Source organism: Antechinus flavipes, chromosome 2 (assembly GCF_016432865.1).
Source record: "Antechinus flavipes isolate AdamAnt ecotype Samford, QLD, Australia chromosome 2, AdamAnt_v2, whole genome shotgun sequence".
NCBI lineage: Eukaryota > Metazoa > Chordata > Mammalia > Dasyuromorphia > Dasyuridae > Antechinus > Antechinus flavipes.
The window spans coordinates 188,990,782-189,005,547 of NC_067399.1; the positions used below are offsets into that span (position 1 = coordinate 188,990,782).

A 14,766-nucleotide genomic window follows, 5' to 3' on the forward strand; every position below is an offset into this window, starting at 1 on the left:
TTTTTGTTTTTCTTCCCGGCTTATTTATACCTTCTGAATTCAATTCTCCCTGTACAACAAGAAAACTGTCCAGTTCTGCACAAATATATTGTATCCAGGATAAACTGTAACCTATTCAACATGTAAAGGACTGCTTGCCATCTGGGGGAAGGGGTGGAGGGAGGGAGGGGAAAAATCGGAACAGAAATGCATGCAAGGGATAATGCTGTAAAAAATTACCCTGGCATGCGTTCTATCAATAAAAAGATATTAAAATTTTTTTTAAATTTTATTTAATAATAACTTTGTATTGACAGAATCCATGCCAGGATAATTTTTACACAGCATTATCCCTTGAAATCACTTATGTTTCGTTTTTTTCCCCTCCCTCCCTCCTCCCCCCCCCCCCCAAGATGGCAAGCAGTCCTATATATGTTAAATATGTTGCAATATATCCTAGATACAATACACATTTGCAGAACCGAACAGTTCTCCCACTGCACAGGGAGAATTGGATTCAGAAGGTAAAAATAACTCAGGAAGAAAATCAAAAATCAAATAGTTCACATTCATTTCCCAGTATTCCTTCTTTGGGTATAGCTGTTTCTGTCCATCATTTATCCAATGAAACTCAGTTAAGTCTCTTTGTCAGAGAAATCCACTTCCATCAGAATACATCCTCATACAATATTGTTGTCGAAGTGTATAATGATCTCCTGGTTCTGCTTATCTCACTTAGCATCAGTCCATGTAGGTCTCTCCAAGCCTCTCTGTATTCATCCTGCTGATCATTCCTTACAGAGCAATAATATTCCATAACATTCATATACCACAATTTACCCAGCCATTCTCCAATTGATGGGCATCCATTCATTTTCCAGTTTCTAGCCACTACAAACAGGGCTGCTACAAACATTTTGGCACATACAGGTCCCTTTCCCTTTTTTAGTATCTCTTTGGGGTATAAGCCCAATAGAAACACTGCTGGATCAAAGGGTATGCACAGTTTGATAACTTTTTGGGCATAATTCCAGATTGCTCTCCAGAATGGCTGGATTCGTTCACAACTCCACCAACAATGCATCAGTGTCCCCGTTTTCCTGCATCCCCTCCAACATTCATCATTATTTTTTCCTGTCATCTTAGCCAATCTGACAGGTGTGTAGTGATAAAAGATATTAAAATTTAAAAAAAAGAACAAAAAAAAAAAACAGTTTAATATGATAAAAAAAAAAAAAAAAAAAAAAAAAAAAAAGAAATACCTGGGTTAGAACCCTGCCTCCAATACTTACTAGCTATCTGGCAATAGCTATGATTACAATTCTTTTGGGCCTTAGACTTCATCTATAAAATAGGGTGTTGGATGAGACAGTCTCTAAAGAACCTTTCAACTCTAACTTATATTATGATTTGGTTTAGAAAGAAGAACTTAAAAACAAGCAGTTGAGAAAGAATAACACAGTAGAGAGCAAATTTTTTGACAACCTGAAACAGCTCATATCCAGAAATGATAAAAGACAAAAGAGAAAGAAAAAAAAATCAATAGACTTCAGAAGAGTAGTAGAGATTAGGAGTAGAAGTTAAGTGAGTAGCTAGCACTTTGATAAGAGAATCACATAATGTTTGACCTAAAAGGAATGATAGAGATAATCTAATCCTCATTTTACACAGAATAAAAAAAAAAAAAAAAACAAAGCTCAGAAAGGTCATAGTGTTGGAGCCAGTATTTGACCCCAGATATTCTACTTCAGGCCCAGAATTATTTCTACTCCTGCAAGCTTGTTTTATTATTGTTATTCTTTACTTTTTAAGTCAAAAAGAAATCTATTTTTTTAAAGGCAGAACAAAGTACAAATTTATGATAAAGAAACCATTATATCCCTATTAGCCTGGCTTGTAAACAAAGAAATACTAAATATAACTTAATTTTTATAACATTAGGGAGAAATAACTTATATATTTTAATTTTAAAAACCCTAAAGGTCTCACTAGGGTACAATACTTTATATTAGTAATAATAACCCTGAATCATAAAAAAAGCTCACCCTATAATATTCAGTACACCATTTAAGAAAGCAAAGAATTATAAAACACCTTTTACAAAGATTTTCATAGGATTGTAGATTCAGAACTGGAAGAGATCTTAATAATCTCTGGCCCTTAATTTTATAAAAGAGGATCTGAGCTCCAGAGAAATTAAGTGACTTGACCAGAGTTATGCAGGTACTAAATGGAAGAATTGGGATTCAAACTTAGGTTCACTGATTCCAAATTCTGTGCTTTTTATTGTGCCCAGCTCATCCCCATTCTATATTTAATTGAGTCCAATCCAATCACGTGGTTAAATTGCTTAACTGGAAAAGAAAATGGCATCATTGGTTAACCCCTACAGGTTCAGCTCCAGCACTTCCTCAAGATCTACCAATTCAGAAGAGAATCTTCACAATATAGTAGAAAGAACTGTGGATTTGAAGTCATATTCTAATATCAGTTTTCCCCTTATAATACCTGTAGTACTGGGTGAGTTGTCTTCTTTCCCCTTTTCAGATTACTACCCTATATAAAATGAGAGAGTTGGGCAAAATTATCTTAAAGGTCTCTTTTCAGTTTTAAATCCCATGATTGAAAATAAAGGCTTACCAGGAATTGGAAATAGTAAATTGGTGTAGTGGTTGGAAACAAATCAAATAAAGCTTCATTGGAATAAGATAAGAAGAGCATGCTTGGAGCCAAGAACAAACCTCACAAATCCATTCTAGAAAATAACTAGTTACTTGTAAATATAAATGAAAATAATATAAGTAGAAAAAGTGTACAAAATGAATACAAATGATCAGTCATACGACTTAGATTAGAAGGAGCTTTAGATATTATCTAGTCAATCCTCCTCATTTTTCTGATGAAGAAAATGAAAACCAGAGATATGAAACTACTCATCCAGTCTTATGAATAACAAATAAGTGTTAAAATTTGAACCCCCATGTCCTAATCCCAGTTCCCTGTAATTTCCACTCCACTTCCATCACATCCAGCAGTGTTGTATAAAAAAAAAAAAAAAAAAAGAAACAAAGAAACAAAAGGATATACAAAAAGAAGTGTTCTATGAGCCTCTTATAATAATCAAGACAGGATCTAGGCAGGATTCTTAGGCTCCCATCTCAGGAGGACTAAAGCAACTTAGATAGAGTTGAGAACACATGTAATTACTAATGGTTTGAAAACAAAGAATTAGGAGAAATTTTAGACTACAGTTATTCATAGTAGGATAGGAGGGAAAAGGAACATGAGAGATGAGTAATATTCTTCAAATAGGACAATTATCTTGCATTTGCTTAGTTTTTCAAAGTATTTTTTGAGCATCATTTTCATTTGATCTTTTTAAGAACCCTATAAAATAGGAAAAGCAGTACAAAGCAGATACTACCTAAAATACATATTTACTTTGTGATTGAGAGCAAGTCACTTGGACTTCTATTTGCTACAGTTTTTTCAACTGTAATAGCACCTACTTCTCAGGGTTGTTATATCAAAGATGAGATAATATTTGTAAAGCACTTTACTGCCTGACATATAACAGATGCTAAATAAATGATAGTTATCATTTAGTGACTGGCTTAGATTCTTGTGCTACATAAGAACAGAACAAGGAATGAAATCTAGGATGTCTAAGTTCCAGTCTAAGATTTTCTAGTATGTCATGTTGCCATCATTTTTGTCCAGAAAATGTCATGACCAGCTGTACTCCATCTCTATAGAGGACCAAACAAGAACTGGATCTAAATTTCAATAGCATTTAAAAAGAAGAATTTCCAAACAGTTGAAGATTGTGAAACATTCAGATGGTCAATTAAGGAGGGTTACATAATTATCTTCTTGGGGAAAATGATAACATAATCTATTAAGTTGTTATCTATCTAGAATGTTCTGGGTATGATACTGGTTTATAGGAATATAAGGTTTTAGAACATAGAATCCTTCCCAAGGTTATGAATCTGTAGGAGAACTAGAGTGTTCCCTAAGAAAATAATAGTATCAAACACTCTGTTTATGGAATTAAGAATTTAACATACTTTGGTTTTGAGTTACAGGAACTGTTTCCATGATCATGGTTCATGATTTTACCATCTAAAAGATGAGTTGCACATGTTTGTAATAGCAGTTTTGTTTCTCTTATTTTTTTCAAGAATAGTTGGGAGGTAAGGAATATGAAAATTTAATTTAAATATATATATAGCTAAGATTCCCTTTGGACATAAACAAAGTGAACAATTGCTGTGGACAAAGCATGGTTCATGGAACTAAAGGAATTAGAACCAGTATCTCAGAGCTAGAAGGAGCCTTAAGAGTTCTTTTAGTCCAAAAGCTTCTTTCTGCAAAAAAAAAAAAACAAGATTCAGAAGGGCTTGCCCAAAGTCATATAGTCAGCACAGAAAAAAAAAAAAAAAAAAGATTTTAAATCAAATCTTTGAAACAAATCTGCTTGTTTTCCCATTAACCATCCAAATAAACCCCAGCTAAGTTCCCTTTCAACCTATTATCAGCTCTTCCACATTGAGAAACCAAAGCTTTATTTCTATTTAGTGGGATCTCTTGTATAAGTGAAAACTGCTTTAAATAGAGTCAGAAGTCCAGATCATAGTGGGGAAGAGTTTGTTTTCCTTTTAAATCTTCATTCAGAAAAAAGGGATAGTGTATATGTTGCTATTACTGAAAAGTTCCTTAAATATAGTATTATTTCACTGTCACCAAGATGTCCTTCCTACTTAATAAATTTAAACATGACAACAGGATGGAAGCTATTACTTGCTTTGGTTGTTCTAACCTCCAACACAGTAATTTGAAAATATTTTAGCAGTTAGTCACCCTTCCAGGCATTTCAATAAAGGACAAAATAGCAAAGTAAATAACACTTTAAACCAGTAACCTGTGATTTTCCTGAACTATATAAGCATATTGAGTAAGTCATTATTAATGCAAGTATTTTCTTATTTATCAGCCCAATGCATATAAAAGCAAGCTTGAAGAATGGCAATATCACAAGGCAAAAGAAGAAAAAAAAATATCCTTATCCTCTTGCTTCAACAAAATTAGCATAAAATAATTATGCCAACAGAGTAAATCCAACTAGAATAAGCATTTTCAGTTGTTCATCCTGATAAAAGAAATCATAATTCCTTAATCAAAAGAACCATTAACTATAGAACATTGGAAGATAGGTATTGTATTTAGTTAGATCATGATATGCAATATGATCAACACCAGGTACTTTACTGCTAGCTATCTTCTTGGCTCAAAGACAGAATTACAACATGTCAGAGCTGAGGGAGAGAGACCTCTGAGCTCAGGAAGATCCTAAACTAAAATTAGCAAAACCCTGCTCCTAAGAAGCTTACAAACCATTGGGAGGAAGGACCAAATAACTTATTAAGCCTCTCCCAGCTTTAAAAACCTAGAGTTCTGTGAAATTTTTGAGACATACTGGCCAATGATCATAAAGATGGTGATGATTATGATGACAACAATAATATAGGAGGGAACTGTAACTAAGGGAGTTATCACAGCCAACATTTTATGAAGATATCAAAATGCAAATTCTCACAGAAACTTATTGAAAATGAATCATTAGTGTTCAAAATATCTATTACCATCTCCCCAAGAAATTAAGCCCCTCACGAATCCAGGAATTCTGCATTATTTGGGAAGCATTTCACCTGAGCAAAGTCTGCAGTTTGAAAACGACTTCAAAAGATTGAGAAACAATATCGTAATCATAAGTATCTCTAAAACCCCACTCTAGTGCACACAACCCTCAAAGGAGTCAAATCAATATTCTAATATTCACTACAAACTTTGCCCAATGACCTATACTTACTTGTGTCTCCCAGAACCCCTTCTACAGCCCCAAAACACGCAGAAAGGAAGAGGAAGTTTTCTCCACTCTAGCTCAGGCTCCGCTCAACTCCGCCTCCCAAAATAAGGAAGGGCCCCTGAGATCTGCATACCTGGAGCAGGTAAAATCACTGGGACACACCTGATCCAGTCTAAACTTCCTGGCCAGTAAATAATCTTGGGTGAAAGAGCCATTTTTTTTTTACACTAGTCACATACTCCGCTCAATTTCACATAACTCTTCCTTCCAGCTCTAAATTTAGGGAGCTGAAATCTTTCGCTCCCCCTCCCTCCTTTTTTTATATCGGGCAAATCTCATAGACAGACCACAGATTCCTATTATAATTCGGAGGGCTGATATACCTCTCCATTACAGGGATTTGCCACTGTTTGGCAAAGAGAGAACCGGGAAGAAGGGAACCAATGGCAAAATCTTCCTTAAAAATAAAACAAAACCCAATAACTATGACGTGTCCCGATTGAGTTCGTATACCTACTTGCACTTAGAGCTTCCATTTCTCTGTGCCTTCAGAACTCCACTTCCTGAAAGGACATAGAAAAAAAGGAAAATTAAGAGCTAGGTAGGATGGGCTAATGAAGGGAGGAGCAATGGGGTGAAAGAAAGGGAAAGAATCTGGGCCAATGGGTAGGTGTCTTAAGGGTCAATTGAAAATTTAAGTAATTACTAGGAGAAACCTTCTACAGCAATCTGGCTAGGTCTGAGCTCTAATCGGTAGAAATCCATTACTTTTCTTTTTCTTTCTTTTTCTTTTTTTTTTTTTTTTTTGATTATAGCTTTTTATTTACAAGTTATGGGTAATTTTTCAGCATTGACAATTGCAAAACCTTTTGTTCCACCTTTTCCCCTCCTTCCCTCCCCTCCTTTCCCCAGATGGCAGGTTGACCAATACATGTTAAATATGTTAAAGTATAAATTAAATAAAATATATGTATACATGTCCAAATAGTTATTTTGCTGTACAAAAAGAATTGGACTTTGAAATAGTGTACAATTAGCCTGTGAAGGAAATAAAAAATGCAGATGGACAAAAATAGAGGGATTGGGAATTCTATGTGGTTCATATCATCTCCCAGAGTTCTTTTGCTGGGTAAAACTTGTTCAATTCATTACTGCTCTCTTGGACCTGATTTGGTTCATCTCATTGTTGAAGAGGGCCATGTCCATTCAGAATTGATCATCATATAGTATTGTTGTTGAAGTATATGGTCCTGTTCATTTCACTCAGCATCAGTTCATGTAAATCTCTCCAGACCTTTCTGAAATCATCCTGCTGGTCATTTCTTACAGAACAATAATATTCCATAATATTCATATACCACAATTTATTCAGCCATTCTCCAGCTGATGGACATCCCACTTAGTTTCCAATTTCTGGCCAATACAAAGAGGGTTGCCACAAACATTCTTGCATATACAGGTCCCTTTCCCTTCTTTAAAATCTCTTTGGGATATAAGCCCAGTAGTAACACTGCTGGGTCAAAGAGTATGCACAGTTTGATAACTTTTTGAGCATAGTTCCAAATTGCTGTCCAGAATGGCTGGATGTATTCACAATTACACCAACAATGTATCAGTGTCCCAGTTTTCCCACATCCCCTCCAACATTCTGTATTATCTTTCCCTGTCATTCTAGCCAATCTGAGAGATGCGTAGTGGTATCTCAGAGTTGTCTTAATTTGCATTTCTCTGATTAATAATGACTTGGAGCATCTTTTCATATGGCTAGAAATAGATTTAATTTCTTCGTCTGAGAATTGTCTGTTCATATTCTTTGATCATTTGTCAAATGGAGAATGGCTTGATTTCTTATAAATTAGAGTCAATTCTTTATATATTTTGAAAAGGAGGTCTTTATCAGAACCTTTGACTGTAAAAATATTTTCCCCATTTATTGCTTCCCTTCTAATCTTGTCTGCATTAGTTTTGTTTGTACAAAAACTTTTCAATTTGATATAATCAAAATTTTCTATTTTGTGATCAATAATGATCTCTAATTCTTCTTTGGTCATAAATTCCTTCCTCTCCCACAGATCTGAGAGGTAAACTATCCTGTGTTCCTCTAATTTATTTATAATCTCATTCTTTATGTCTAGGTCATGAACCCATTTTGACCTTATCTTGGTGTACAGTGTTAAGTGTGGGTCAATGCCTAGTTTCTGCCATACCAATTTCCAATTTTCCCAGCAATTTTTGTCAGTCAGTTCTTATCCCAAAAGCTGGGGTCTTTGGTTTTGTCAAACACTAGATTATTGAAGTCATTGGTTGTTTTGTCCTTTGACCCTTACCTATTCCACTGATCAACTAGTCTATTCCTTAGTCAATACCAAATGGTTTTGGTAACTGCTGCTTTATAATATAATTTTAGATCTGGTACAGCTTGGCCATCTTCAATTTGATTTTTTTTTTCATTAATTCCCTTGAAATTCTTGACCTTTTATTTTTCCATATGAACTTTGTTATTATACTATCGGTAGTTACTTTAAATGGAATTTCTCTTTGTAACTAACTGTTGGATTTTGTTAGTGATATATAAGAATGCTGTTGACTTATGGGAGCTTATTTTGTATCCTGAAACTTTGCTAAAGGTATGGATTATTTCTAATAGCTTTTTAATAGAATCTTTGGGATTCTCTAAATATACCATCATATCATCAGCAAAGAGTGATAGTTTGGTTTCCTCATTATCTACTCTAATTCCTTTAATCTCTTTCTCAACTCTTTTTGCCAAAGCTAGCATTTATAATATAATATCGAATAGTAATGGTGATAGTGGGTATCCTGATCTTATTGGGAATGGTTCCAGTTTATCCCCATTACATATGATGCTTACTGATGGCTTTAAATAGACGCTACTGATTGAAATCCATTACGCTGATTGTGTTCCCTATGTTGAAAGCTTGGATTATCCTCTGTATACATTTCTATAGTTGGATATTTATACTGAGACTTTACAGCAAAAATTGAAAAGATTAAAAAGTATGTTTTCTCTAAATGGCCTTCCCTAATTCTCTTATTTGAGAACATCTTTTAAAAACCTCCCTTCTTTTGTATCCCTCTCAAGAATTTACCCAAAGACAAAGAAGTTATACCCTATTTAGTCTTTGTTTCCACCAGCACACCTAACAAACTTAAACAATAAAATATGATTACTTTCTTCATTTTTGCCTTTCCTCTGAAACAATATGTGTAAGCACATTTAAACTAAGAATAACAAAGATTTAAGCTACTATTAAACCATAACCACCAGTAACTTGGATAATAGTAAAATTTTTGTCAGGAAAATGGCGACAAATGTGGAAGCTTCCTGTTTAGAGTGCAAATGCTCAATATATTTGTTGAATAAATAATAAATATTGAGATGATTGATAGAAAACTGGGTTTGAATGAAGAATCCTGATTTCAATCCTGACTTTAAGATACATTACCTATGTGACTATGAGGATCACTTTCATTCTCTGGGTTTGTTAAATGGAAAAAAAAAAAAATTAACTATTTACCTCACAGGTTTGTTCAATTCAATTCAATAAATATTTATTGCCCATCACATGAAAGTCATAGAGTTAGGCAGTAGGGCAGCTTGGTAATTCAGTGGATGCAGTGTGGGACCTGAAGATAGGAAGACTCATTTTTCTGAGTTCAAACTTGGACTCAGACATTTGCTAGCTATGTGACTCTGGGCAATTACTTCACCCTGTTTTTCTTAGCTTCCTTATCCCAAAACGAACAGGAGAAGGAAATAGTAAACCAATCTAGTATCTTTACTAAGAAAACCCCAAATGAAGTCATAAAGAGTTGGATATAACTGAACAACATTTTGGCTTGGGCCAAAACAATCCATTGTAAGCCTTCAATGTCCTGTATTCAAGGATACATGGAAAACATGCTGGAAGGGAATTCAGAGAACTTGAATTTAAATTCCTCCCCAATCATTTATTACATATGGAGCTCTGTCTAGCCAGTCATTACATTTTCTTTGGCCCTCAGTTTCTTCATGGCAGGGCAGAAGAAATGGAGGGTTGGACTGGTTAACATCTAAGTTTCACTCCTGGTCTAGGTCTTGAATGGACTGTATAGAAGGGTCAGAGTTGTCCAGAGTGTGTGTGTGTGTGTGTGTGTGTGTGTGTGTGTGTAACAGCTTCAACAATCTTTTGGTACCTGCTCTTATTTATTGGGGAAGCACCTTCAATCAATGAACAAATAGTGATTAATTGAAGTCCCTGGCACTTGTGTTAGGTATTGGTAATATACAATGAATAAAACACACTTACTTAAAAAAAGATTATATTCTAAAAGGCTGCAAAGACAAATATACCTAACTAGAAAATAAACAGAAAAGAGGGCATATATAAGTATATGTAGATCAATAAAAAGAAAATACAAATATATACTTTGAGAGATGACTAGTAATTAAGTCAGGAAAGGTTTATGGAAAAAATGTATTGGATACCTTAACAAGTTTGAAGGGTGCAAATGGCTCCTCCCCACCAATGGTATTCCACAAAATGTAAGTGGGGGGCTTCCAGCACCCCAGTTCATTTTACCACAAACCATCAGATTAACTTTTAAACAAATATTTATTTCAAAAGGTATAATAAAAATATACAAACATACTCCCCAACACATGGAAAACAAAATACTCCTTACATCTTGTATCACTTTAATCTCTGGAGAGAATAAGGAAATTAAATTTATGTTTTAGCTTGGGTCCTGTAGATTCTAGAGCAGGATTTCTTAAACTTTACCCACTGGAGAGATCTCTTTTTGCCCCCAAAATTTTTATGCCTGGGCATATAGATATATAAAACAGGTATGCAAATCAAACACGTGCTGTTCATAAATCATAATGTTGTCACCCCCACATTCAATTAGGTGATCCCATATGGTGTTGAGAACCACAGTTTAAGAAGCTACGCTCTCGGACACATTCCCAGTTTCTAATCAATAACGCTCAGGCTTGGGTCTTAAGCAACCTGACTTTTTAGAGCTTTCTTTCCCAGTTGGTTGTCTGCCCCATCTTTCCTTTTGCAAAGACATCCTGCCTTGAATTCCAAAGTTTTGTAAGGATAACTTTTCGCCTAAAACTAAGGAGGACGGATGATGCAAAACAGAAAAAAACCAAGCCCTTTTTTAGGCAGATGTCTTGGAAGCAAAAAATGAGACTGGTGACTTTGCATTGCCCTCTCTCACTTAAATCCAGTTCATTTTCAAGTCCTGGCATCACTTCGCAATGTCATGGTCTTTGAGAACAAAGAACAAGACAACAATCACCACCACGTCTGCTCCCAGATATTAAGGTCTTCTAGGCAGAAGGCCAAATAATATTTAGCCTGTATACATGTTTTTTTGGTATATATTTATTTGCTTGTTGTCTCGCCCATTAGATTGTAAGCTTCTTGGGCTGGTTGTGTTTATAAATTCTTTTTGTATCCCCAGTTTAGCACAATACCTAATACAGTAGTGCTTAATTCATGCCAAGGAGATAAATTAGTTTGTAATGAAAGCGTGATTGGTAATTTTGGAGAAAGAGTTTTGGTCTAGTGATGAGGTATGACTGGCCTGCAAGTAATGCTGCAGATTCTGGTACTAAAAACAAGGGATAGTGCCCACAAGTTGTCCTCCTCCGGGTGAGTTTCCCCATTTCCCTATTGGGGAACTTATTTTAAAACACAAAGGCTCCTAGCTTCCCGGGACACCAATCCTAGAGGTCCAGAGGGAGAGGAAGAGGAGGCTCCAGCGTCTAGATAAGATCAGCATCCGATATGGAGCAGTAATCAGGTTCTCCGTATCCTTTACCAATCGAGAACCCCAGTAACCTGTAGGGGACTGTATGAATCCTTCCTTTCTCTTACGCTCCCTCGCGGGGCAGAGAGGGAAAACACGGACCAATGGGCAACCTTGGCGCGTCCATCGGGGCGGAGTCTGCAAACGCTACCCTATTACTAAGCACTGCGCATGTTCAGTACTCCTGAGCCGGTTCCGTTCAGTGGACCGGAAGTCAGGAAAACCAGCAGTAGGAAATAAAAATGGCTGCAGAGGGGACTCGTTCTGTGCTGTTCGTGTGTCTGGGTAAGAAAGTGTTGCTGCTCCATCACATTTCTCCCCGCTCCATCTTTGGGTTCTGTTGGATAATGAGGAAGGTGGTTTAAAGATCTCCGTGTTCTGGATTCTTTGGGTCCAAGAAATAGATTTGGAAAGGGTTAACTCGGCGCGCCATCCCCTCCCCCAACTCTGTCTTTCAGTGCTTTCTCTCCCTGCTCCCTCGTCAGCCACCTGGCCCGACTCCTTGCCCTTCTCATTGATTCTCATTCCTTTCCTCTTGTAGCTGCTGAAGGTTATCTTGGTCATGTTGTCATATTAACAATAGCCGGCATCTGTATGGTGTTTTTTAAAGTTGCAAATTGACTTCCATTGTTTGATTTAGATCGTCAAAAATAACAAACCATCAGGCTGTACGCGTCCCACAAGAAAAAAGAGGCACAGAAAATTTCTAAACAGATACGACCATGCCATCACCCTACTGAAAAATCTTCAATTTCTGTATTCTAGGGTGAAAATAAATTTTCAGCTTGACATCTAAAGCCCTCCATCATCCTGTATAGCTGTTTTATTTCATTATTCCCCTTTGTATTATTCCTCATTTTCCCTCTTTCCCTTCTTTTTTTCTCCCCCATCCTATTCTCTTCTGTTTGCCACCTCTCTCACTTAAGAAAACTAGCTTGCTTTTGCCAGTACATGACATTGCTAGTACAAGGCAAGTTTTTTCACAGGTTTTCCACAGTTTTTATAATAAACTTCCACTTCATCTCTATTATACAAACACTTACCTTTAAAGGACAGCTCCTACATAGGTCTTTATTTCAGTAATTAGCATGCTTTCTTGATTCTACTCTTAGGTACTTTATATTTACTTAGTACTTGTGTGTATCCATCCACTTCCCTGTATAAGCTTCTGGAGGATAAAGATTTTTTTTTTTTTTCTTTGTATTCCCATCAACTATAGCAATTATATGTCACCACCTGGTAGTTGTCACTTCATAAATTTTTATGAGGAATCCAAAATCACAGTCTGTCTAAAGGAGAATTGCAACCTGAATCAGCCTAATTTCAATAAAAGTGCATTATTATATTTTTTCATAGGAAAAGAGACAGCTTTCCTATTGCCATAGCAAGATATTGTATTTTCCCTCTTTTTGTTTTGCCTTAGTCTGTGGTATTGCAAAGTAATAACCCTTGCCTCTTAGGCCAGAGGGCTAGGGCCTTTAAAAAAATTCAGAGAATTCTTTCAGGCATCTCCAAAAGTAGAGCCAGAGGATGGTAGATAATATGTTATCAAGTTGTTGTTATTGTAAAGATTAAGATTACTGATGAAATAATTCAATTCACTGAGTTTATTACTCTGGTAGTTTCAGTAACTACTTTACTTTGGCACAAATATTACATGGTCTTCTGTTTGTGCAGAATAAATGTCAATCTAAAAAAGACATCTGTTACTTATATTCTCCAAAACTACAGAGATATCTTTGGTTTGGAATTCTTCCCAGTTTTTTTATTTTGAAGCCCAGAGGTAAATTAACGCATTAAAACATTTCAGGAAAATATTGACAGTATTGATATTTCAGAGCATTTTAGAGGTATACAAAAATAATATTTGAAGAAAATACTTATAGTGCCTTTTAAGTATGTTTTCCTCATATAAGCCTTGTGAAGTAGATTGTACAAATTAAGGATAAGGACAATAAAACTTCAAAGAAGTTAATCAAGTTGATCACATTTATCCCACAGCAGAAGCCAGATTCAAACCTATTTATGCTACATTGTACTTCCCTTACAGTTTACAAAATTTCATAAAAGTTTTATTGATAACATATGTATATATGTACTTATTTAAATATATGTAGATATATGCACATAGGGGCGCACGCACGGGCGTGTGTGTGTGTGTGTGTGTGTGTGTGTGTGTATGTGTGTGTGTGAGAGAGAGACAGAGAGAGAGAGAGACAGAGAGAGAAAGAAAAAGAAAGAAAGAGATGAAGTTAAATGAAGATCAGAAGGTAGTAGCAGATTAGGAAATGGGAGGACTAGAAAAGGCCTTCATCAGAAATTGTTTCTATGAGTGCAAGTCATACAGACCAATCAGAAGTGAGGAGAAAACATCCCTTTTATGGAGGACAGTTGACTCAAAAGCACAGAAATGGAAATATGGGAGTGTGCCTGAAATCAAAAATATATGGAAAGGAATAAGGTATCATAAAATGGGAGAAATAAAAAAGGATTTATTTGTGAAGCATTGTAAAAACCAAATAGAAGACATACTTGATTTTGGGAGTAATAAGGGGCCACTGATACTGAATGTGGATATGTGGTAAAGGACAACAAGATCTGATTTGATCTTTAGGAAAATCTCTTTGGCAGTTCAGGTGAAGATGGTTTGAAATGGCAAGATACTTGAGGTAGGGAAACCAATCTGAAAACTCTTAAAGTTGTCCAAGTTAGAGGTCATGATGGTTTGAGACATAGAATAGTGACTGTTAAGAGAGAAATAGCTGTCAAGATAGAAAAAACTACTTAGCAACAGATTAGTTATATAAGGTAAATGGAAGTAAAAAGTCAAGCATATGTTCAAGAGGAATTATCAAGAAAGAAAAGGAGTAAAAGAATTAGCTATGTGGAGTGAATGAAGAGTTGCAAATTTGTAATTGAGGACTAGGAGATGGTGTTAACTTGGACAGTGATAATTAAGTTTGGAAAAGAGAAGGATTTCAGGAGAATAATAATTGTGAGAATAATAATTTTTTGAACATGTTGATTTCAAAATGCCTGTAGGATATACAGTTTGATATATAAAAAGCCAGTTGATAATTCAGGATAGTGGCTCA

The 14,766-nt window shown here is 35.5% G+C and overlaps 2 protein-coding genes across 4 annotated transcripts in view; one reads left to right on the forward strand and one right to left on the reverse strand.

The window, feature by feature from the left end:
• The window catches only part of SH3YL1 (SH3 and SYLF domain containing 1), a 47,419-nt gene extending 43,114 nt beyond the window's left edge, over positions 1 to 4,305 (reverse strand). The window contains exon 1 of the mRNA XM_051976025.1: positions 4,050 to 4,305. Coding sequence (XP_051831985.1) covers positions 4,050 to 4,086 — 37 coding nt within the window. The 5' untranslated portion in view covers positions 4,087 to 4,305. The remainder of the gene's footprint in view (positions 1 to 4,049) is intronic.
• A 7,558-nt stretch (positions 4,306 to 11,863) lies between these two features.
• ACP1 (acid phosphatase 1) overlaps positions 11,864 to 14,766 on the forward strand; it is a 31,458-nt gene continuing 28,555 nt past the window's right edge. For all 3 annotated transcript variants that reach the window (XR_007950431.1, XM_051976022.1, XM_051976023.1), the window contains exon 1: positions 11,864 to 11,956. Coding sequence is in view for 2 of the 3 variants with exons in the window: in XM_051976022.1 (XP_051831982.1) it covers positions 11,914 to 11,956 (43 nt within the window). In the remaining variant the exon portion in view is untranslated. The remainder of the gene's footprint in view (positions 11,957 to 14,766) is intronic.